The 25,230-nt window shown below is 40.1% G+C and overlaps 1 protein-coding gene across 1 annotated transcript; it reads right to left on the reverse strand.

The window, feature by feature from the left end:
- Positions 1-6,619: 6,619 nt before the first annotated feature.
- Positions 6,620-23,619, reverse strand: Lrrc34 (leucine rich repeat containing 34). The gene is made up of 10 exons (XM_051185862.1): positions 23,489-23,619; positions 21,691-21,812; positions 21,532-21,596; positions 20,976-21,059; positions 16,878-17,006; positions 14,399-14,494; positions 11,503-11,657; positions 10,784-10,939; positions 9,420-9,546; positions 6,620-6,981 (listed from the first exon to the last, which is right to left on the reverse strand). Exons 1-10 carry the CDS (start codon positions 23,596-23,598, stop codon positions 6,778-6,780), a joined length of 1,248 nt encoding a protein of 415 aa, XP_051041819.1. The 5' UTR covers positions 23,599-23,619; the 3' UTR covers positions 6,620-6,777.
- Positions 23,620-25,230: the final 1,611 nt, after the last annotated feature.

The following is a 25,230-nucleotide window of genomic DNA, read 5'->3' on the forward strand; positions in this document are numbered from 1 at the left end:
GGAGGGCTCCAACCAACTCCCAAATAAAGACAGTGAGAATTACTATTAGCTATAAATGCTCAGCCTTAGTTTATGCTTGTCCCATTAGCTCTTTTAACTTAATTTTACCTGTTTCTATTCATCTATGTTTTTCCTTGGGGCTTTTTACCTTTCATTCTGTTTGTCCTACTTTCCTGTTTCCTCCATGTCTATCTGTCTATCTGTCTAGCCCCTGGCATCTTCCTGGTGTCTCCTTTCTCTTCCTCCCACCCCCCCCACCCAGCCTAAATTCCTGCTCCTACTTCTCCCTTCCAGGAAGTCCTATACTTCCTCCCATACTATTGGCAGTTCAGCTTTTTATTAAACAAATTAGGTGCCTTAGACAGGCAAAGTAAAACAGCAACACATCTTTACATAATTAAACAAATATTCTGCAACATCCAGTGAACATTTTTTTTTTTTTTAAAGTGCTATAGTTATGTGGGCATCATAACACATATCTGTAATCACAGCATTTTGGAAAGTTGAGACAAGAAGTTTAAAAAAAATTTCCTTAAATTGCTATGATGATGTCATAGTTATGAGGGCAAAAATTGCCCAGTTTCCTCAAATGTAATGGTAGTCTTCTTGTTCATTTATTTATTTTTTGAAATTTTGAAAATCACATTTCATAGCCCAGACTGCCCTAAGACTCCTGTGTAACCTAAGGCGTCCGTCCTCATGTTGGAGGCTCCCCCCTCTCATCCTCCACACATGCAACACAATAGCTAACTTGGTAATTAGCATTTTGAAAGCTTCCAAATTTGTTGTTTTCAGTATTATTTCATATAATTGCAATATGGAGTAGGTAAGGTTGCTTTTTTAAATTTGTATTACCTGTATATCTAAAATTATTTTTCAGTTAATGTGACTTTAGTTATGATTTGCTCTTCCAGAATTACCTATGCAGAAAACTTTAAAGACTGAGTGTGCTCTCTCACCATTTTTTTTTTTAATACTAGACTGTTACTTATTTAAACCCGTGTGTATTTTAGATGTATCTGGTAATCATTCTAACACAATGAGTCGCTGGGTTTGCATCTTTATTTTGTTATGATACAGTGTTTTGGGAAAGATTCTTAAGTATTACAGAAGGTTTTGAAAGTTTTTAAAATGCTGAATATCTTAGAAACTATTTTATAACTTTGTTTTATATTTGTATTATTTTACTTTAGTGTTAGCTTTTAGACTTTTTAGAAAAAAGAAATTGTAGATTATATATTAAATTAATTTGGCTGTTGAATATTCTTTATATTTAACTCCACAGACCATTTTGGTAGGCAGTTTTAGAAAGCTTTTCAACAGTGAAAATTCTGTCAATTCATTGGAAAAATAGTTTCTCATTTCTGTACATTTTAATCCTACAGAAATGGCACTAGCAGAGTAGTTGAAGCAGGTAGTTAATTATATAGACTAATTTTTAAAATGTCCTAGGCCAATAGTTGTAATGCCTTTACTCCTATCAGAATGGAGTTTAAGAATAATGATATCCATACCTGCTTCAACTTAATCTACCAAGTCAGACGGTGCTGGGGCAGATGTATGGTAGAAAAGCCCCACAGCTGACCTCAACATGTACCAAACATGAAGAGCTGTCATCCTAAGCACTTCTTGGTGCTGTCTTAGAGAAGCACTGAAACAATGGAATTCTTGAATATACTCTTCTATCTTTTCCCTGGAAATTTAAGTCTGTTATTTGGCTAGAAATACCACCAAATAAAAAGATTAAAGTCTGCATTTTTCACTCACTATTTTGAAATAACAATGAAATTGAGTTATTGGAACATTGATTTTTTTCATTTTGTTTTCAGACAAGGTTTTGCTATGTGTTACTATGTTGAGCTTAAATATATTAAATAGCCCAGATCAGTCTGTGATTCACAGCAGTCTTCCTGTCTTAGACTCCTCTGTGCTGGGATTGAAGCTATGTATCACCACACTTTGTATTAATGTCTTGAGACCATGGTGTAGTCTGTTCTTTTGCCCTCTTCAACCTCTGCCCCCATTTATTGATGAGAGATTTGCTGTATTTAAGGATTTAGCATATAAACAAAGTAACCTTCCAGAAAATATGCAAAAAACAAATAACTACCCACCTTACAGTTAAGCGAGAAAGATCAGTAACAGAAAAATAAGCCATAATGCTGAGGAGTATAGTACAGGAAGGCAAGAAAGGAGGTGTGAGCAGTCAGGATTGGTGAATGAAGAGAGAAAGGGCCATTGTTCACCTGGATAGACAGGTGAAATGACTGACGAAAATTACATGTGGCTGACTGAAGAGGAGCCAGGCAGAATGCAGAAAGTATCAAATGAGAAGGAGGTAACAGCCATGTCTAGCCCAGCATCCATACTGACTCACTTGAAATAGTCCTTGGACAGGGTGATTTAGCCACCCACATTTATAACCCATGATATCACATCCCATGGTAGTTGACTGCTGGAGGGCAGTGATTAGACACCGAGGTTTGTAACATGACTCCATATAGTGACCTCAGTTGACCCAGCGCCTTACTAAGGAGAAGCGGCGCTCCCCTGCCACTGGTCACATTCCCAAGAATTTGGGCCATGAAATGCAACAATGTTAAGTAAGACATGGAAATGAAAAGCTCCTTCAAATTTACGTGGAAGTCGGCGAAGAAAGTCCAAGTCTAAAAGAAGTGAAGCATACTGGAGATCGCTGGTGTTTTAACCAAGAGATCACATCTCAAACAAAAAAAACACAGTGAAACAGTTTCATAGAGCAGCATGAAAATGAGAGGATGGAGGGCAAACAAGGTCAGCATTATCAGGTTTGGTTTAGTTTTTTTCTCTTTTCATATAATCATGATTCTTATCATGATTTCTTTTCCCTAAACTCCTCTAAGATCCTCTGTACTAACCTGCCTCTACCCACCTCCAGGCCCTTTCTCTCTCTCTCTCTTTAAAAACAAGTGGGGGGGGGGAGAGAACGAACACACAAATAGAAACCAAAATATACAGCCAAAGACAGAAAAATACCCAAACAAAGCAATTTGAGACAAATAGTCTACAAAAAAATACCATTGAATTCTTTCTTCAAGACATGGCTTCTCTGTTTAACAGCTCTGGCTGTCCTAGAACTTTCTTTGTGGACCAGGCTAGCTTCAAACTCAGATATTCACCTACCTTTGCCTCCCAAGTACTGAGATTACAGGCTTGTGCCACCACCACCCAACCCTTTGAATTCTTTTTGTGTTGGCCATGTAGAATTGGGCATGGAGCCCTTCTGAAGTGGGCTTAATATACCCAGTGGGGCTCCATTGGAGAAACTAATTTTCCTTTGCAAGTGGATGTTGGGAGCAGATAGCTTCTTGGTTAGGGGTAAGCCCATGTCTACTTCCTCTCTCAAGTGCTGTGTGTTCTGCCATAGTCTTTGAATTCTTAATGTGTATCAGTTCTGTTGTATCTGGAGGATACGGTTCCCTTGGAGTCATCCACCTGCCCTCGCTCTTAATAATCTTTCCACCTCCTCTTCTACATAGTCCTTGGGCCTTGAGGGAGAGGGTTTGATGAAAACACCCCATTTAGGACTGTGTGCTTCAGGATCTCTGTTCACATTGTTCAGATATGGGTCTCTGTGTTTGTTCCCAGCTACTGCAAGAAGCTTCTTTGATAATGGCTGAGTGGTAAGTGATGCACTGATGTAAGGGTACAGCAGAATTCTATTAGGTCATTATATTGCTGTCTCTTTAGCAGAGCAGTAGTATTTGGCTTTCTCCTAGGCCCACGGCCTACCCAGTCACAGGTTCTTGACCACCTGAGGATTGTCAGACATGAATTTCATCTCATGAAGTGGGCCTGAAATCCATCCAGAGAATGACTGCTTACTCCTGCTCTGTTTGTGCCACCATTGAATCATTGGATCCTGTCAGGTCACCAGTATAGACCAAAGGCTTGGTATCTGTTGGTGACTATCTGTCTCCTGAACTAGTGTGCAGAGTACATTTTAGTATCATGAATGCTAATCAGTGTGGGTAAGCCCCCAGCTAGGCTTGTGTTCCATGACCTATGTAAGTGTTGTCTTCAGCAATATGGCTTTACCATCAGTTTGCAGAGAGCAACCAATAGTCTTAGTAATTCCTGGCACTGGAAGTTTCACTTGGTATTGGAATATGTCTAGTTGGGGCATTCTCTCCCTTGTTTGGTGGCTTCATTTAGATTTCTTTCATATTTGTACATATATTTAGGAAGTATCTATAGTAGTGGGCTTCTTAGTGTTAGCTTTTCCTCCTTTACCCCTCTCTTCCTCACTCCCATTTAGACCTCCCACTCTCTTCATAACAATATATTCTATTTCTCCCTTCCTCCCCACTAGTTCCTTACTGGGTACCAAACCTCTGGCTCAATGGATTATAACACATACATCAAAGACTTTAAAGCTAATGTCCATTTATGTATCAGCATTCTCTAGAAAAACACATGATAGAATGAATATATGTGTATATATATATATATGTATGTATGTATGTATATACATATACACATACACACACAAATATATATTCATATATATGATGTGTATCAAAATATATATGGGATTTATTTGAGTAGCTTACAGGCTGTGGCCTGACTAGTTCAACAATGGCTACCTCAGAATCCTGAAAAAGTGGACTCTAATACCAGTGAAGGAATGAACTTGCCAGTGAGAGTGAAGGCAAGCAGGCAAAGTGCAAAAGCATTCATCTTGTCCTTGATATAAACTGCCACCAGAAGGTGTGACCCAGATTTAAGGTGGATCCTCTACTTCAAATGACCTAGTCAAGAAAAATCCCTCATAGGTGTGCCCAGCTACTTGAAGTTTAGTAATTCCAGATGTAGTCAAGCTGACAAGCAAGAATAGCCATCATAAAACATCTTAACATAAAACATGTATACTACATTTATTTTCTGGAAGTCTAGGTTATCTCACTCAGGATGATTTTTTTCTGAGCTTCATCTATTCACCTGAGAATTTTGCAATTTTACTTAACAGCTGAGTAGTATTCAGTTGGAAAAATATACCATGTTTTCATTATCCATTTATCCACTGATGAACATATAGGCTGTTTCCAATCTCTGTCTATTATGAATAAAACAACAACAAGCATGGTTGAGCAAATGTCTCTGTAGTAGGATTTAGAGTCCTTTGGGGATATGCCCAAGTGTTTAGCCAGATCTTAAGGTCTATCCCCAGCTTCCTGAAGAATCGCCTCACTGGTTCCCATAGTAGTTGTACAAGTTTGCACTCCTGCTAGCAATGAATAAGTGCTCCCCATATCCATATCCTCAGCAGTATGTGTTGTCATTTTGTCTTGCCTATTTTGACTGCTGTAAGATGAAATCTCAATTTTTAATTTGCTTCTCTTTGATGACTAAGGATGTTCAACATTGAAGTATTTCTCAGCCATTTCCAATTCATCTTTATTTTCAGATTATTTTTAAAGTGTGCCACTTAATTTTTTGCCTTCAGAGTTAAAGCATTTAGTATAAGATGATCCATGACTATAATCAGCTATATTTAAGCCGAATCTTACAAGACAATTGCTAAAAGGGAAGTAAAAGCCATATAATGTGCTGTAATTTTATTCAGTGTAAGAAACACAGAGCAAGTAGAATTCTACAGAACTTGTGTATCTCCTGAGTCCTGTCCTAAGGGTAAGTCTAGAGGGAGACAGCTTCTTCGCCTACTCCCATTATAGCCTGCTCAACTTTTGGAAGAATGCTTTTCTCCCTTATCTCTCAGATGGTGTCCAGATGTATAAAGGGGCCTCACTGATGAATAAATGGGTCTGAGCATTCTGCTGGCCTTTGGGGCAGTAAACAGTGACCTGTAAAATTGTGTCATCAAATCTTTGCTGAAAAATAACTGGTTCTTTGTCAGTAGCTGTGCGCTGAACTGGCCTCGCCTCAGTGAGGTGTGGACAGCTCATGAAGGCTCCATCTTCAGTAGCTCAGTATATGTCCAAATGTAGGTTGAATACATAACTCCCACTTCAGGCTCAGGCAAGCTTACTTGCTATCCCTTCAGCCATCTTCTACATCCCCTGTCATAAGAATATGTAAACATTTGGGCCCTACTGTAGTACATAGGAATAGAAGGAGACCTGAGAAGGCAAACTGCATTGCTAAGGGATACTTGAATATCTAATCCTGAAAGGCCATCTCTTTTCAGAGTCATGTAGATTCCTACTCCTATGATGGGATGCTTCTTCAAGGCAATAAAAGAAATGGACTACAGCCACCCTGAATAACATGAGTAAATTGCACTGATGTTGAATCTACAAGAGCCAGACACAGAAAGGGCATATAACTTAGGATAGTCACTGTCTATGTGAGGAAGTTTTTTATTTTCTTGTTTATTGGTATCAATACCTGTCTGCAATGCCTAAAACTCTGTGTGGAATACTTTTGAACTTTAGACTTGGAAATCTCCTGAAATCCCCTGGGAATTTCCCAGCCATATCCTTTCATCTGCAGTGACTTTGCTGCTTATGCCACTGTCTGTGTTTTTGTGTTACTTATTTTTCATTATAAAAAAGAATTAGAATAGTTCCACAGTTTAATATTGCTATTTTAATATTTGGGATTGCTAGTTTAATATTTATATTAAAAATCAGTGTTTTTCTCAACAAGGCACAAAATTTAACAAATTTGATAAAAAATAACTTGTTCTAATTTATAAAAGTAAGAAAATAGACTATAAACTATTAGTCCCTAAATGTGATGAGACAAATGTGTGAAAACTATTTTCGAGCTTGTTTCTTATAGATGTTGGCCAACTGGAACAAGAGCAAAGCCTGCAGTAGATGAATGATCATAAGCATCTCCATAAGTTGGTGTCCAGTAATAATGCCTTTTAAGACCATTGGAGACTTCTGCAAGGTAGACACACCCATCCACCACATATGGTTCCACATCTGTATTGTCTGGATTTAGCCGGCCACTCTGCATTAAATCTGAATATGCCTAGGATTTTAGAAAACTCTTATTAGGAATATAATTTATTCAGTTTACATTAGCCACTGTGCAACAAATAATCAATTTAGTTATGTTGTTTTATAGATCAAAATAGCCTTAATAACTGCTGAATTTTAGTATTTTCCAGATATAGGTAAATTTTGTTATTTAGTTATAAATAATGAAAGTATAATATTATAAAACTGATTTCTAAGTTTTCACATATAAGGTATGTTTTCATATGTAAGTCCTTTGGTGAATCTCTGAGTTAGGTGCCTATAATACCAATTTTGTGACCCATGGTTAGATTTTCATGTGTTTTTAAGATGAGGTGGTGATAGGCTGAGTGGGGAGCCCATATTCTGACACATGATGTATTCTCAGTTCTGCAAAAGCTGAGGCAGGAAGATGGCTAAGTTAAAGACCATCTGAGCTGCATAGCAAAATATTTTCTCCCTCAAGTAAGTCTGAGGGCCTCACACCTCATATAAATAAACAAACAACCCCATATGGACTTCAGTTGATGAGTCCCCTGAAGTCAATATGGAAGTTTAATTTTTAAAAAAGACAATTTCATAGTATTAGATGGTGACCTATTGATTATTTTTTTATTGTAGATTTTTCTTTATGTGTCTCTATGGCTTCTTTGTGTATGTTAAGGGCATCATACACACTTGTGAGCTGTTTTGCATATAAAGGTGTCATTGTAGAAAAATAGGGGAGAAATTTTGACATGAAAGATTTCCAAGTTTGGTTTTGCTTTCTATTGTAGCTTTTCATTATTTTTGGTTCCATAGTCTGTATACAGCTTGTGCTGTGCGGAACCCTAAAGAACATGAGTGTTTCCCTGAAAACTATGGGTAGTTTTTTAGGGCCAAAACTTTTACAAATCTTATGCTTTTTTCCTCCTCTCTTTTCAAATGAAAGCTTTTTGGTCACTATATTTTCTGTCTCTGTAGTAGTGTGATTCTTAGCAGCTCATGGAACTTTTCCCAGAATTGACCACATATTTGAACACGTCTCAACAGATACAAGAAAATTTAAACATCATCCTGTATTGTATCAGAACACCATGAATTAAAGCTATATTAACAATAATAGAAAGTTTGCAAATTCATGGAAATTGAACAGCTTGCTACTGAATGAAAAGTAGGTCAAGATAGAAATGAAGAAGGAAATTAAAAACTTTTAGAATTGAATGAAAATGAAAACACAGCATACCCAAACCTGTGGACATAACGAAGGTGGTTATTAAGAGGCAAGTTCCCAGCACTAAATGACTACATCAAAAAAACTGGAGAGGTCTCATTAACAACACAACTGAAAGCTCTAGAACAACAACAGCATTCAAAAGGACTAGGTGGTAGAAAATAAATTCAGGGTTAAAATCAATAAAATAGAAACAAACAAAAAACCAACAAAAAGAATCAATGAAACAAAGAATAGGTTTTTAAAGAAAATCAATAAGATTGACAAACCCTAATCCAAATTAACTAAAAGGTAGAGAGAGAAGATCCAAATGAATAAAATTAGAGATGAAAGGGGGACATAACAAAATACTGAGGGAACCCAGAGAATCATAAGAATACATTTTAAATATCTGTGCTCCAGTAAATTGGAAAACTTAAAAGAAGTGGATAAATTTCTTCATATATACCATCTACCAAAGTTAAAGCAAGATCAGATAAGTAATTTAAACAGTAAAATAGGAGCAGTAATTAAAAGTCTCCTAAACAGGACCTGGAGAGATGGTTCAGCAGTTAAGAGCACTGGCTGCTCTCCCAGAGGTCCTGAGTTCAATTCCCTGCACCCAAAAGGCAGTTCACAGCCATCTGTCACTGCAGTCCCACAGTAGCCAGTGCCTTCTTCTGGTATGCATACATGCAAATCCACTAAATACAAGGACCATTGCCTAATTCTTTTTATGAGGACACATTTACCCCAATACCAAACCACATAAAGACCCAACAAAGAGAATTACAGACCAATTTCCCTTATGAACAAAGATGCAAAAATTCTCAGTTAAATTCTTGCCAATGAAATCCAAGAACACATCATGAAGCTCACCCACCATGACAAGTAGGCTTCATCCCAGCGATGCATGGATGCTGCTGCCGAGGTCAATGGTATGAAGGACTCGGGGTTATATCACATTGAGTGCTGCACAGCTTCTCTCTGATTCTTCATCTTGACACATGAACAACTTTGCTACATCAAGTCATTTGCAGTTTTTGTTTTCATTTGGAGGAACTTGGGAAACTGTGTGACCCAGTGATCCTTAATACTTGTATATGGCATTTGATATCTTCCCTAGCAGCTACTTTTTAGGGTTTAAATTAAAAATTGCCCAAAGTTTAGTATGACACCATTCTTTAAAACCATTTATAAAAGGAACTTACATACAGGTATCACAGAGCCCAACAAAAGTCTGAATTGAAAACACTTACCACACACGTAGCCTCATCAAATTTGTTCCCCCAAATGTAGATATTAGATAATATGAGGTTTGTTTTCATGGACTGTGAAAGTGCAACAAGCCCTTCTCCTTCTATCTTGTTGCTGACTACAGACAATCTGTAAGAAAAAAATAACCATGGAATCTTGAAGTTCCACAAAGAATCTCAAGTCAGCACCAACACTTATTAAACCAATTTTATTAAATCCATTTTATTAGCATGATTTAATGTAGTGATCCAAATACTGGCTGTGGGCTGGAGAGATGGCTCAGAGGTTAAGAGCACTGACCGCTCTTCCAGAGGCCCTGAATTCAGTTCCCAGCTTGGTGGCTCACAACCATCTATAATGAGATATGGTGCCCCCTTCTGGCCTGGAGGCATACATTCAGGCAGAATACTGTGTACATAATAAATAATTTTGTTTTGTTTTGTTTTTGTTTTTTCGAGACAGGGTTTCTCTGTGTTGTTTTGGAATAAATAAATCTTAAAAAGAAAAAAGGCTGGGCATCGGTTGCTCATGCCTTTAATCCCAGCACTCGGGAGGCAGAGGCAGGTGGATCTCTCTGAGTTTGAGACCAGACTGGTCTACAGAGCTAATTCCAGGACAACAATACAAAGAAACCCTGTTGGGGGTGGGGGTATAGGTATTCTAATCCAAGGAACCTGTTTTGTTTTGTTTTTTATTGAATGTGTCATGTACCCAGGAAAGGTTCCAACATTCTGAAAATAGCCTGCTCACTTGTTCTGTCTGTCTGTCTGTCTCTGTCTTTTCCTCCCTCCCTCCTTTCTCTCTTCCATTCCTCCTTTTCTTATTTATGTATTCGGTCTGCATGGAAAGGGGCATCTGTTCCGACTGTAAATGGTAGTGAGCCACCATGTGGTTGCTGGGAACTGAACTCAGGACCTCTGAGAGAGCAGCCAGTGCTCTTAATTACTGAGCCATCTCTCTAACCTGTATTTGGTAAATGTTTGAGTAGATTACAAATACAAGTATCAGGTTAAATCTTTATGAATTTTCTGTTGAGTTTGGGCTAAGAGTTTTGGGGCTGGAGAGATGGCTTAGCAGCTCAGAGCAATGGCAGTTCTTACAGACGACCCAGGTTCTGTTCTCAGCACCTGCCTCAGGCAGCTCACAGCCATGTCTAACACTAGTTCCAGGGGGCCCAATCCCTCTTCTGGCCTGGGTGTACACATTTGATGCATGTATAATCAAGCAAGTGAATACACGTGCATAGACAGAAAGAGAAATACAGATTTCTATCATGAATTTGAATTAGATTCACTCAGTTTTCAAAGATACTATGTAGAATTTTTTTTATTTACTTATTCTGATTAAATATAAAAGCCATACTAACGCTTTAAGACTCCTGTTGTGGGAAGTTAGAGTTTCACTGAGGAACTTTGCACCTGTGTTTTCTATTCTGTTAAAAGAAAGATCTATTACTTCCAGGGTAGTATTGCTTTTCAGTACATCAGCCAAATACACCATTCCATCACGAGTTATTTTATTGCTGGGGAAGGAAGCATATTTAGCAATATTTTAAAAACAAAGTATTGTTATTACATTCATAAGATACTTAAAACCATATAGTATGCTTTCTATTTCCAGTTAGTTTGCTCAACTTCAAGAATAAAAATTCTCCATGCAGGGCTGGAGGGATGGCTCAGAGGTTAAGAGCACTAGCTGCTCTTCCAGAGGTCTGAGTTCAATTCCTAGCAACCACATGGTGGCTCACAGCCATCCATAATGAGATCTGATGTTCTCTTCTGGCAGACAGTCATGCATTCAGGCAGAATTGTATATATAATAAGTAATTCTTAAAAATTAACTATCACAATAATAAAAATGTCTCCATGAAATAATGCTCCCATTAGTCTAGCAATCAAGTTGTTATAGATATATTACAGTATAAGCTAACCTAATAAACCCAACAGTTGATAATAAAAGTTTACCAACAGTTATAATTTCCAGTTGCAGAAAATAATGTCTAACATGTATCTTAAGTATTATGAACATTTGTGTAGATTATCCTCAAGACTTAGTCTTTGCATTATCATGTAAATTATCACTTACCAGCTGATATCAAGGTATCGTAGGCTGCTGTTCAGATACAGTGCATTGCACAGCTGTTGCATACCATAATTTTTCATGTCATGTTTACACATATGCAGTTCAACAAGGCAGTGATTTTCTTTCAACATGTGTCCCATGTGAACTGTAGACTCTTCCTAGAAATAGATCTTTTCTGAGTTTGAAGTATCACTTGTCCCATTTTAAGAGCATATATTTTCTTAAAGTTAGGTAGATTTGTTTTTGTTTTGTTTCTTGGTATAGGGTCTTGTTAGGTAGCTAGGGCTGGTCTCAACATTTTGGCTCTATTGCCCAGCCTCCTGAGGACTGGTATTACAGGTGTGTGCCACCACATCTGGCCTTACATTGGCTTATTAAAAACATTACATTAAAAACAAGACAAGGCCAGGCAGTGGTGTCACATGCCTTTAATCCCAGCACTCAGGAGGCAGAGGCAGGTGAATCTCTGTGAGTACAAGGCCAAACCTGGTCTACAGAGTGAGTTCTAGGACAGCCCAAAACAAAACAAAACCCAACAACAAAACACAAACAAACAAACAAACAAAAAACCCAGGAAGGCTGGGCAATGGTAGTGCACTCCTTTAATCCTAGCACTTGGGAGGCAGAGGCAGGGGGATCTCTGTGAGTTCAAGGCCAGCCTTGTCTTCAGGGTGAGTTCCAGGATAGCTAGGCTACATGGAGAAATCCTGTCTCAAAAAACAAAACAAAAAACTTTATTAATGCTCTTAGTTTAGGGCTAGAGATATGGCTCACTGGGTATAAGGACCTAAGTTCAAATTTCCAGTATTGATATAGAACCCAGGCATGGCCACATATTCCTGGAATCTCATTGTTGGCTGGTAAAAACAGATCAGGGGAGCTCATGTCCAGTTAGCTTAATCCAAACAGTGAACTTTATGTTCAGTGAGAAGCCCTGTCTGAGTGCAGTAATGCAGAGTGTAATTAAGATGACCTCTGGCTTCCTCCTCTGACCTCTGTGACACCCTCACAGGCACACACCCACATATGCATGCATGTAACACACAGATACACGTACACACAACAGAATTAGAGTCTGTCATATTTTCACTTGGCGTATCTTTTTTTTTAAAAAAAAATAAAACCATTATTACTGTATCAAATCATATCATGTGTGTGTGTGTGTGTGTGTGTGTGTGTGTGTGCGCGCGCGCGCGTGCACACATGCATACGCGCTAGTAAGGGGACCAGGTCTCACTATGTAGCGTGGGCTGACTTGGAAACTCCACATCCTCCCTAGGTCTCCAAAGAGCACTGGGATTGTCAAATGTGGCATTGTGTGTAGTTCAAATGAAATGTGTACCTTCTTGGGTAGCAGGATATAAAGAACAGTAGTAACTGAGGGATTAAAAAGAGGATGGATAATTTGGTTTACAGTGACAATAGTAAGTTAAAGAAGAAAACCAGCAAAGCAATTTTTTATCTTGCGTAACCCTTCCCCATTCCCTCAGTATGTCCCTGACTTTGTCACCAATGATCATCTTGACGGTTTAAGACACAGACACTTCTCAATCTTTGAGACCCTCACTCTGCTTCATCTGCCTGCCTTCCTTTCATAGTGATTGCAAGTTCCGGAGTATGTATGTTCACTTTGAAAATTTCAGTCTAGCTGTTTCTAGGTGAAAGTAATGCATGTGCACATACATATTCTTCCTCAGTGATAATTTGAACACCAGTTTTTATCAAAGTCAAGCAGAAGTGGGCCAAAGCATTTTCTTAAGAAGTCTCTGTAACATACTTTGTGAACAAATCATATATTTACTCATCTTTTAAAAAATTGTTTAGATTTAGTTATTTAATGTGTATATATGTTTTGCTGCATGTGTGTCTGTGCACGGCATGTGTATCTGGTGCTTGTGGAAGCCAAATATGGAAAATAGCACTTTAAAATACACTTAATTCTCAGCGACAGAAAGGGGGTACAATAGGAAAGATCGTTTTAAACTATGGATAGTACTTTGGAAGTTGAAGGCTTATTTGAACAGTGAACCTGTAAGTCATTGTTTGAACTAGACCTCATGCTGTGGAGTGTTCTTTTCTCCTCTTGTTGAGAACTGTAATAGAATGAGTTTTTGTTTGTTTGTTTTTGAATTTTCAAGACAGGGTTTCTCTGTGGCTTTGAGGCCTGTCCTGGAACTAGCTGTTGTAGACCAGGCTGATCTCGAACTCACATAGATCCTCCTGCCTCTGCCTCCCGAGTGCTGGGACTAAAGACCACCACCCAGCCATAGAATGAGTTCTTATTCCTATAAATGTTTGGGATTTTTGTTTTTACATTTTATTTGGGGTGGGGTGAATATGTGTGTGGATGCACATGTCACTGTGTCTATGTGGAGGTCAGAGGACAGCATACAGAAATCAGTACGATTCCTCCACCATGTACCCCCTGAAACTGAACTCAGGTCATCAGGTTTGGCTGAGCCATTTGCCAATCCAAGTTTTTATTCCCTTAAGGAGAATTCCAACCAAAATGACGTGAATAAAGGAGCTACGTTTCCTTCTGCCTCCAACAGGATCTTTAATATATAGAGGAGATCAAGTTCAGACCTCCCAAACTATATGCACTTATGGTGTTCCAAGATGCAATGGTTCAGCCACATCAATAAATAAATGAAACTTTAAGCATACATACTTTCTTTCATCCAGCTGTTTTACACAGGTTTACACAGAACCTGTGTTTCACAAGCTTGCTGCTTAAGTAACAACAGCTAAATGTATACAAGTCACCAAGAAGTGACACAAGTTTCCTTTCATACTTTACAAGCTGCAGTTATAGATAATAGGACAATCCTAAGAGTGCGGTGTATTCACAAACCCCAGTCTTAGTCCAGTGGACACTGTCATCACTTTGAATACTGACCTGTTCTCCATACAGTATAGGTCGGTTCAGGTTTATCCCCTTGATTGCTTGGTTTTGAGTCAGTACTGTAGAAAATGCTATCACACTTTGCAATCCCTACAAACAGGTAAATCCATCAAGGAAGTTGATAGTGTAGCGGTCTCACTGCATTACAGTTTCAAAATAATTATCTGAATACTGATAATATTGTTTGTACAGAAGTTAAAACGTCTCTTCTCAGAAGTGAATTGTTACCATATTCCTCCACCCCGCCCTAAAGTCTGCAGCATTCCTAAAGGGTTTCCTAACATTTTAGTGCCTGTTTCCTAGGCATGACTCTGGGCTTGCTCCTAATTCCTTTAGGTTCCCCACAAATGAAGAGAACGACCTGTGGATCCCAGGTAAATCTCGTACACATACAACCTTGTGCAACCATTCTTTTATATTCTTTTTTAAAAAAAGATTTATTTATTATGTGTACAGTGTTCTGCCTGCATGTGTGCCTGCAGACCAGTAGAGGGTATCAGATCTCATGGTGGTTGCTGGAATTGAACTCAGTTTCTCTGGAAGAGCAGCCAGTGCTCTTAACCTCTGAGCCATGTCTCCAGCCCATTCTTTTATATTCTTACCTGTGCATTAAGTGAGTGCAACTGGGAAGGTCACTGAACAGTTTTACAGTTCTTGTAGGCCTCTCCAAGTCTGACAGAGGGCCATCCTCCCTCATGTTTGTGATGGGCACCAAACATACAGCCTGTGATGCTAGAAAATGGCTTTCTCTTGCTGCTCTCTTCCAGCTGATCAGTAAGTCTGAACAACTGCCTCTAAAAGATGTCAAATTAGTTCACCTCTGAATGTTTCTGTGGCTGTTACACCTGCCCAAGCTCTCCTCATCACAAACCGGGATGCTACAGCAGCTATCCCCAATGGTCTGTTGGCTTCTACTTGTTGTCCTCCACTTCCCATAGGGAATTGAGACCTTTTAAGCACCAATCAGATCATGCCCCCCAGCTTTAAGCCATTCTATGGCCTGCATTTGTATCGCTTCCTGTTCTCTGCCCCACAATCTGTCCACACAACCTTGCCATGAACTTCTGTTCTTGAGGGCACACTCTGCTCGCACACTCACCTCCTTTGTGGCGTGACATAGCTTACTATGGAGAAGTTCAGTACTGTTTTACTGTTTAGTTAATGCCATTCTGTTTACTTGGGTTTTATTTCTTGCTGTATTGAGGATTGAACTTAAGCTCTTGTGCATACTAGGTATAGACTCAAACTGAGCCCTTTTTAATTTTTCTTTTATTTTGAGACAAGGTCTTGCTAAGTTGTCCAAACTGGCCTTGAATTCATTCTGTAACCCCCAGTCTTCCTGACTCCTAAGTATTAACTCCTCAGGTTTAGGCATCCATTTCATCAAATAAAATTACCTCCTTCCCAATCAGAGCAGTTGGTTTTCTTTAAAGTACTTTTCCTCGTTGATTGACATTCCCCTAAGTAAACTGCAAAGCCTCATGAAAGCAGACACCATCTCAGATTCACTGTTGCAGCCTTTTAGTATCTCAAGTGACTGGTGTGTTTAAGTAGTAAACCTTGACTCACAACTTCCCAGAATTATACTAGCTACATTGCAGACTTTGTGTCCTATTGATTTGGCATTAATCTGAAGTTACACAACAGGTTTAAAGGTCTCAAGACTCGAAAGCATGGTCAAGAAAAGTGTAATTTGGAATATGAAAATGTGTAAAAAATGCAGATCTCATTACCTGGTGGATGAAGCCCCCCAGAGCAGCTGTTAGCATCATCACAACTTTCACAGTACAACATACTCATTGTAAAATAGTTTCTAATCAGAAGAAATTTATATTAATACTGATGAAATAGTTTTTGTTGAATATAAGTGAGCACATCTTTTTCTGTAAGTAACATACAGGTTAAGATGAGTTATGTTATGCATAGAGTTCAGAAATATCGTTATTTTGCTAGTTATTATGTTTACTGTAATGTGATTTTTAAAACTTTATTTTATGTACAATTGCCTTGCCTACATGTATGTATGTGCACCATGCATACACAGTGTTGATGAGGCCACAAAAGGCACCAGATACCCTAGAACTGGAGTTATGGATGGTTGTGAGCTGCCACATGAGTGCTGGGAACAAAACCAGAGTCCTCTGTAAGCACAGTAAATAGTTTTAACTCCCGGGCCATCTCTACAGTCCCTATAATCTGATTAACAGTCTATATTACTATGGGAATGGGGTAATACATTTCCCACAGAGGTGGAGTAACCATAAAAAAATGTTGTATCAGGGTAGCAGCATGCACATACAATTCCAGCACTTGGGAGACGGAGGCAGGAGAATGAGTTCAAGCTGTCTTGGGCTACATGGCAAGACCTTTGCTCAGAAACAAACAAGAAGGAACCCCACCCTCTAGCTTCCTGTGCTGCTCCCCTGAGAAAAGAACCCACTGCACACACGAGTGGCTCTCAGAACTGTCTCACCAGGTCACAGTCACCCAGATCCAGTTTCTCCAGGGATGAGTTCATCTGCAGCATTGTGGCAAAAAACATGCCACCTGTATTTTCAATTTTGTTTCCAGTCATTCGCAAGTATTTGAGAGTTCTGTTTTTCTGGAAGAGAAAAACAAAACTTAGTTGCTTACATTTGAATCCACAAAATTCCCAATGAAATTTGTCAGAATGTTCTGTTAACTGTTTACAAACTCATTTTTATAGGAAAAGAGTAGGGCATATTCTATAAAAAGTAATGCCTAATTTCTCATAATAGCTATTTTTAAAGAATGACCAAGAAACAAATACCCAGGGTATCCTGTGGAATACATTTACATAATTTCCAATGAAAGAATATTAAAGTCAGCATGGTATTAGCATGAAGACAGACTGTAGTAGGTTCACAGAGCCTGAAAGTACTACAGAAACAAGCCTTACATTTATGTGAGTTCAAGACCACCCAGGTCTACACAAGAATGAATCAGTCTAAAAGAGAATTATAGCTCACACCTTTAATCCCAACATTAGGGAAGTATATAAGACAGAAGCAAGGTCTCAGAGAGGCATTTGTTCTCCATCCACACTAAGGAGAGGCAGCAGTTCGAGACTTAATGAAGAGCTTGTTCGTGAATCAGCCCTTTCAGCCTGAGCTAGAGGTAAGAGCTAGTGGCCAGCTGCTTTGCTTTTCTGATATTCTGGTGAAGTTTGAACCCCAATATCAGTCTCTGGGTCATTTATTTGTGTTACACTGGGGATTAAAGACATGTGCCACCATTCCCAGCCTCTCTAAATACTGTTTAAAAACTTCCCCTGCACTGAAAACTTTGAGAGAGTATGTTTTGTGTATACAAATTACATTGCAGTCGTGTTAAATGTTTCTAAGGAAGAAGAGGCTTGTGCGGGCTCACAGTTCAGTTCAGAGACAGAGTTTATCATTGTAAGAGTGGCATGGCTGGTCACATTGCAACCACAGTCAGGAAGCAAAGAGAGATGAATGCCGAGCTCATCAGGCTTTTTCTCCTTTTCCATATTTTACTCTAAATTCCATAGCCCACGGAATGCAGCCACCCACATTTACAGTAGGTTTCCTTTCCTTGGTTAAACTCTGCAAATGTCTTACAGACACCTCAAAGCTGTGACTCCCATGTGATCCTAAGTCCAGTCAAGTTGACGATGAACTTAAACTTGATATCTAAACACACCACTTATAAACTGTACTGGTCCTCAGAGGCACATAGCCAACTCATAAGCATCAAGAACTGAGTGCATTTCCAAGATCCCCCTATGTCTTAGCAGTTCCAACTTTATTCCAAAGTCTGCCTTCAAAACTCAGCCCTGAGCCTCAAGGTGCTCTTTTAACTGTGAGCCACTACAAAACGAGAAAATAAGTTATGCGCTTCCTGTGTACAGTGGTACCAAATCCATTCCCATCCCAACAGAGATACATGAGGGCACAGGGAAGGATCAGACTACAGCAAGGTCAAGCCTGAAGCTGCGTGTGTAGCATGTGGCCTCCAGCTCTGTTCCCTGTGGCAGTTACCGCCTCTTTCAGGGGCTCCTCTGGCTGCCCACAGCTTTCCTCAGTAAACATCCCATGTCTCTAAGTGTGTCCAATAGCCTGCCTTTCCACTACTGCTTAGACTCTACCCCTCATACCCTCACTCATGGCTTAGAAGCCCCACAAGAGCATCTGCCCCTTGTCACACCTTGTACGGTCTCAGCATTATTCTGGAACCTTGGTGCAAGTCTTCACAAACCTCCCACACTTGTAGCTTGCATGCCTGCAAAACCTCCACCACATGGAAGATGCCCCCTGGGTTCTGCTGCCTCCTTGGACCACAGCAGCCTCTGCATGCCTTCACAGTTGGAAACTTCCTTAGGTGCCCATTTTCCAAAAGGGTACCCTGAAAGCTATATTTTTTTCAGGACACGTCTTCTCAGATGAATTTGCTGGTACACCCTGGAGTTTTCCACCCAACATTCTTGCATTCAAGGCAATGTTTCTACTGTATGGTGCAAGGTATGAGGTTTCTCTTTAAGATGGTACCAGACTTATCAGTCCCAGGCGCTCTGCCAGCACATGCTGTCTCCAATCCTAATAGCCATGCTCACTCATTCCCTTGCCAAGTGTAGCTCTCTCCTGTATTTCTGGTGTCTTGCACTGACAAAGAGCCCCGACTGAGCAGTAATTAGGCACAGCCTGCACACCATGCTGTCTTCAGACCACCTCCACCAAACAGCTTAGGCCATTACTCTTGAATTCAGCCTCAGTTGAAATTTTAGGAGTGGAAGACAACTAGATGCTTTATTGCCTCTGTTTCAGCTTTCAAGTCTTGAACTGTTTCAATTGTTTCCTTCACCTGTTTGATTGTTTTTTCTTAGCTTGCTTTGCCCTCTTTAAGAGATTGGTTAATATCTTGAATTTTTTTGTCACTTGAGGTTTGAGGATGTAGAAGACAACTAGATGCTTTGTCAAAACCACAACACAAATGCTCTCCGAGCCAGTTCCTGGAAGAGTCTGCTCCCCTCTGCAACCTCGCAAGCCCTGTCTCCCCATCCTCATTCCTTTTTCTTCCTTTTTTTAGATTTTATTTATTTTTTATTTCATGGTTTGACCTGTGTGTCTGTCTGTGCAGCAGCTTGTGCCTGAGGCCCACAGAGACCTGAAGAGATTGTCAGTTCCCCTGGAACTGGAGATACAAACAGTTGTGGGTACTGTGAACCAAGCCTGGGTCCCCTGCAACAACAAGTGTTCTTAACTTCTGAGCCATCTTCCCAAACCCCTATTTTTCTATCACCATCATCGTGCGTGCGTGTGTGTGTGTGTGTGTGTGTGTGTGTGTGTGTGTGTGTGTGTATGTACAGGTGTGCTCACCTGCCATGGCAAACATACGGAAAGTAGAGGACAACTTTTGTTGTTCCTTCTACCATGGATTCAAGAGAATAAACTCTGGTCACCAGACTTGCATGGCAAGCACTTTTATTCACTGAGCCACCTCAATGTCCTCATTGCTACCAGCACCCTGGGCTTCCAAACTCTCAACACAATGGCTCATTAAACCCCACTGACACCTACTCATGGTTCCAAGTGCTCCTACATTCCCTCCACAAACTAGTTCTAAAGGCTTACAGCCTATAACAGGTTTATTACTGTAACACTGTCTTAGTAGCATTTTTCTGTATTGTTCACATCTCTTCTTGCTGTGGCCAAATACTTGTCACAAAGCAACTTCAAGGAACAAAGGGTAGTTTCTGGATCACAGATCAAGAAACACGGTCTATCATGATGGGGAAGGCATGGCAGCAGGGATGACAGACCACTGCTGTACTGCAGCCAGGTGTTAGAGAGACAGTGACATTCATTTAGAGACAAGATCTTACATATGTGGCTTGGACTAGCCTCGAACTCAGCCACCCTCCTGCCTCTTCCTCTCAAGTTCTGAGGTTACAAGTGTGTTTTGTCATAACCCAGGAAAGCTGTTGAGTCACATTTTAATAAAATGAACCACAATGAAACTACGTATTTAAGGGGCTGAAGAAATGTCTCTGTGGTGAAGAGCAATTATTGCTGTTGCAAAAGACCTGGGTTTGATTCCCAGCACTCACATGGTGATTGACAGTCACCTGTCACTCCAGTTCCAGGAGATCCAATGCCCTCTTCTGACCTCTGCAGGCATTAGATACACATGTGGTACACATACATGCAGGTTCATACACATAAAAAATAAAAATGAATAAATCTTTGGGGCTGGAGAGAAGGCTCATCAGTTAAAAACAAACAAAAAACTGCTCTTCCAGAGGACTCGGGTCCAATTCCCAGCATCAATATGGCATCTCACAACCATATGTAACTCTAGCTCCTGGGGATCTGACTCCTTGGGCGTTCTAGCTTCTTCAGGTACCAGGGATGCATGCAGTACACAGATAAATGTGCAGGCAAAATGTCCATACAATTCACACACATGCACAGGCACCTGCACACAAAATTGAATAACTTGAGCTCACATTAGCTTTGGTTATGTTGTTTCTAAACTACAGGAAGTTACAATTCATAGGTAAAATGCTACTTTGAGGTATATCAATGCTTACATGCAGTGCTTTAGCAATCAATTCTCCACCTTCAGGTCCAATATCATTAAACATAAGGTTTAAGTAAGTGATGCATGGCTGTTTCTATAAGGAGAGAAAGGAGCTATTACATTTATAATCCTAGAAGTCAACTAGTCTATGCACACAATGTATTTAATTAAAATCATCTCCATATAAAATCTAACAAATTCCAATAAAGGCAATCACTATTTAAGGAGAAAAAAAAATAAAAAAAAGAAAGTCACCTTTTTCTTTCGGACACGGCAATAACATTATCATTGAAAGGAAAAGATTCTATTCAGTTTCACCAACACCTGTATCTATGGACATCTTTGAGTATTTAACTATGGTTCTCAAAAGACAACTCAGGAGCCCCAGGTATCAGCTCTGCTGAGATCAAATAAAAGTGAATTTCCATGTAATTCAACAGCTACACATTCAGCCAGGACTTAGGATCCTTGTGTTTTCCAAATTATTTTTTGCCCATATACCATTTACCTACATGGTTTCACCTCAGCAGAATGATGGACAAGGCTGTTTGGGGGCAATGCAATACCTGAAGCAGTTTTGAAGCATAGTAGGCACCAATATCACCTATGAGGTTATACCTCACATCTATACCTGAAACACACAGGTGAACATAAACTGGCAATCTTCATAAAGAACATTTAAAATTGGGAAAAGGAAAAGCAGACATGTTATTAAGGAAACGTACCAATGATAAATGACTGATTCATTAAAACTTTGGAAAGAAGCCAAAAATCTTCACCTGTCATTCTTTGTACCTTGACTAAGCGGTTGTTACCAGCAATGTTTAATGTGGACCCTTTTTCTAGTCTGTCAAAATAAAAAAGACAAAGTGAGGAGGACGGTGGTGACACAAAGTTTGAAATGTGTTGCATGTGAATAGTGGTATCACAGACCTCACAAACCAGTTTGTCATAGTAAATTCCCCATCACTTAATTTCTCTCATATACCCCACTGTCCTACTTTTATTTCTGTTGTAATAAAACATGCCCACAAAAAGAACTGTGACAGCCAGGCTCTGTTAGTTTTGTTTTGTATTTTTGAGACAGGGTTTCTCAGCGTAGCCCTGCTTGTCCAGGAACTCACTCTGTAGAGCAGGCTGGCTTTGAACTCACAAAGATCCACCTGCCTCTGCATCCTGAGAGCTGGGATTAAAGGCTTCTGGCATCACTTCCCATCTGGTACCCTTAATCCCAGCATTCGAAAGGCAGAAGTCAGCAGATCTCTGTAATTTGGAGACCAGCATGGTCTACAGAGTGAGTTCCAGGACATCTAGGGCCACATAGAGAAACCCTGTCTCAAAACAAACCAACCAACAAAAAGGAAATAAAGGGGGAAAAAAGAAAGAAGTTTAAGGGAGTATTGGGTTCAGTGTTTGATTCCAAGTCATCTACCCTGAGGATAACTCACGTGCAGCTTAGGAGGCTTAGGCAGCTAGTTACATTTTACCCACAGTCAAGGGTAGACAGAGGCCAGGTAGTGGTGCACGCTTTAATCCCAGCACTCAGGAGGCAGAGGCAGGTGGAACTCTGTGAGTTCTAGGCCAGCTTGATCTACACAAGGAGTTCCAGGGCATCCAGGGCTACACAAAGAAACCTTATCCAGAACAACACCCCCACCACAAAACAAAAACAAAAAAAAAAAAAAAAAAAAAAAAAAAAGAGTAGAAAGAAATGAATGCATGCATTGCTTCATGTGTTCAGCTTGATTTCTCCAGTCTTATCCAGTTTAGGACCCTGGCCTAAGAAATGATACTGCTCACAGTGGGCTATGTCTACCCACAAAAATTAACTTTAAGAGAATCCTCTATAGACATGGGCATAGGCTAACAAAATACAGAAATGTCCTCATTGTTCCCAAGTTATTCTCAGTTGTGCCAAGTTGACACAGCGAACCATCAAACCTACTTTAAACTGAACACTTTGAAGATACTTTAGGTTTCTGCTGTGATAAACACCATTACGGAATCAACTTGCACCTCATGGCTAGCTCAGCCAACCTTCTTATGGCACTCAGGAGAGCATGCCCAGGGATGGTACCACACACAGTTACCTAGCTCTTCTACATTCTTCATTAATCAAGAAAACTTCCCCACTGACCTTCATACATGAACTCTGGTGGAAGCACTTTTTCAACTGTGGTGCCTCTTTCCAGGTAAATCAAACTTGGGTCAAGTTGACAAGACAACAGAAATAGCAGCAGCAACCAGGACAAAGGGAATGCCTGAATTCACTGAGCTCAGGGGAACAGAGATGGCTACAGGAGCCCTGGATTGAAAGCTCCCAGTCCAATGCTTTTCCTAAAGACAGATATTGTACCTAAGACCTCAAATTGCCACGCATCTACCCATTTCCCTGAATCAAAAGCTATGTCTGTTTTACCAAGCCATCTTGAAATGGGAACAAAACTACTGATTGGTGGAGGATTTCACAGAAATGAGGATCAGTGAGTACTTTTGATACAGTTGAATATTTATCTTCCTTACCCTTTTTGAATTTCTTCATCCAGGTTTTTGAGTGTATTCAGTACAAAGGGGTTAGTTTTCCGTATGTTTTCTGAACAAACCTGACAGTACTGTGTCTGGAGGTTATCCATAGACTCGGGAGCTTTGGAAACATAAACACAGTCATCATCACATACAATTTATCCCCAAAGTTTCAATCAGTAAGTTGCTTTCAGAGGAGTGTGTGTGTATGTGAGGGTGAGGACTAAAGAGAGGGAAAACTCAGGATGAGGGAGTAGGGAGAAGCCAAGCAGGCTATAAATGCACCAGAGAGGGTGGGCAGACTGTGGCTCCAGCCAGTGCCCTGTCTGAAAGGGGGCAACTAACTCTACCATGAATTGAGCCTGGTAGCTGAAGAAGTGGTGTCCAGAGAAATTACTTTAGGCAAAATCAAACTGACTCTAAAGACTTTCCATGTGCCTCTTTGGGGTGCAATGACAGGGTTTCTTAAGATAGCTCCAAGGGAAGTCAATTTTAGTCAATGGTCGAAGCCCAGTAGGATCTGAACAACCACCTACTTGGGTTGGACACCTTGACTGCACCTCCATTCAATAGCATCTTCATAGCAGCCAGAGACCCGGCGCATGAAAGAACTCATCCACCCGTGCCTCCCACTTCCTCTGTCTAAGGCTGATCCCCTTCAGTTCCTGTATGTGGTTGGGAATGCAGGTCCTTGTACCCATGGATGCCAGAGGTTGACATCAAGGGTCTTCCTCTACTGTTCTCCACTCTCTTTTCTGGGTCTACAGGTCACTGAACGAGTTGTTCACTATTTAGGCTAGATTGGCCAGAGAGCCCTTGGGATCCATCTGTCTCTACCCCAAATGCTAGGGTTTCAGACATACTCTAGCATGCCTGGCTGTTATGTGAGAGCTGCGAATCCAAACTCAGACCCTCCTACTGTATGGTGAGCACTTTACCCACCCAGCCCCATCCTCATCCATGCTTGGCTTTTAATGATAAACATATCTGGGATCAGTTCCCTGGTACACAATAAGCTTCCCTAATAGTCCTGCTACTTTGCCTTTCTTTTCTTCTTTTAAACACATTGTAGCCTATAATGGTCTTGAATGCATGGTCCTCTGCTTCCTGAATGCTGGGATTACAGGTTTGTGTCACCTGGGTTCAATATTACTTTAGAAGCATCTCGTGAAATCCTGGTCTTCCAGAATGGAAGTTGTGATCTTACTTTTGTAAGAAGTGTGTGCCATTGTCTTTCTATTCTTCTACTTTCTGTGTATGTCTTTCTCAAAATCTACTGTGAGATCTCATACTTGAACTAGGTGCATTCTTCAATGCTGCCTTCTCTAAATCTCCACTTCTCAGACACATCCATTGCTGGGGAATGGTATCTGTGCTATCAGAGCTTGCCACCCATAGCTGCCGAACAAGATTTAAGCTCTGGTGTATTTAAATTGAAGGGAAATGAACTGGTATTATATTTTTTAAAAGACATATTTGAATCTTAGTTTTATCTGTGTATGTGTGTGTGTGCATGTGTATGTGTGCATATGTGTGTGCATGTGTGTGTGTGCATGTGTGCATGTGTGTGTGTGCATGTGTGCATGTGTGTGTGCATTTGTGTGTGTGTGTGTGTGTGTGTGTGTGTGTGTGTGTGTGTGTGTGTGTGTGTTTAGACAGAATTGGAATCTCTGGTCTAGTTTTATACCTTTCAGTTAATGTCTTACTGTGAGCAGTTCTTTCATGGCACTACTCTAAAACAC

The sequence above is a fragment of the Phodopus roborovskii genome, unplaced genomic scaffold (assembly GCF_943737965.1).
Source record: "Phodopus roborovskii unplaced genomic scaffold, PHOROB, whole genome shotgun sequence".
In the NCBI taxonomy this organism is placed as follows: Eukaryota; Metazoa; Chordata; class Mammalia; order Rodentia; family Cricetidae; genus Phodopus; species Phodopus roborovskii.

Excerpts from the sequence above, each read along its gene's own strand:
- Lrrc34 (XM_051185862.1), bottom strand. The coding sequence starts at position 23,598 with ATGGATAACCTCCAGACACAGTACTGTCAGGTTTGTTCAGAAAACATA. Across the intron at positions 21,597-21,690 it reads GAATCAGTCATTTATCATTG|GTATAGATGTGAGGTATAAC; the intron begins GTACGTTTCCTT and ends TGTGTGTTTCAG. Across the intron at positions 9,547-10,783 it reads CACAACAGGAGTCTTAAAGC|ATTGTCTGTAGTCAGCAACA; the intron begins GTTAGTATGGCT and ends TTTTTCTTACAG.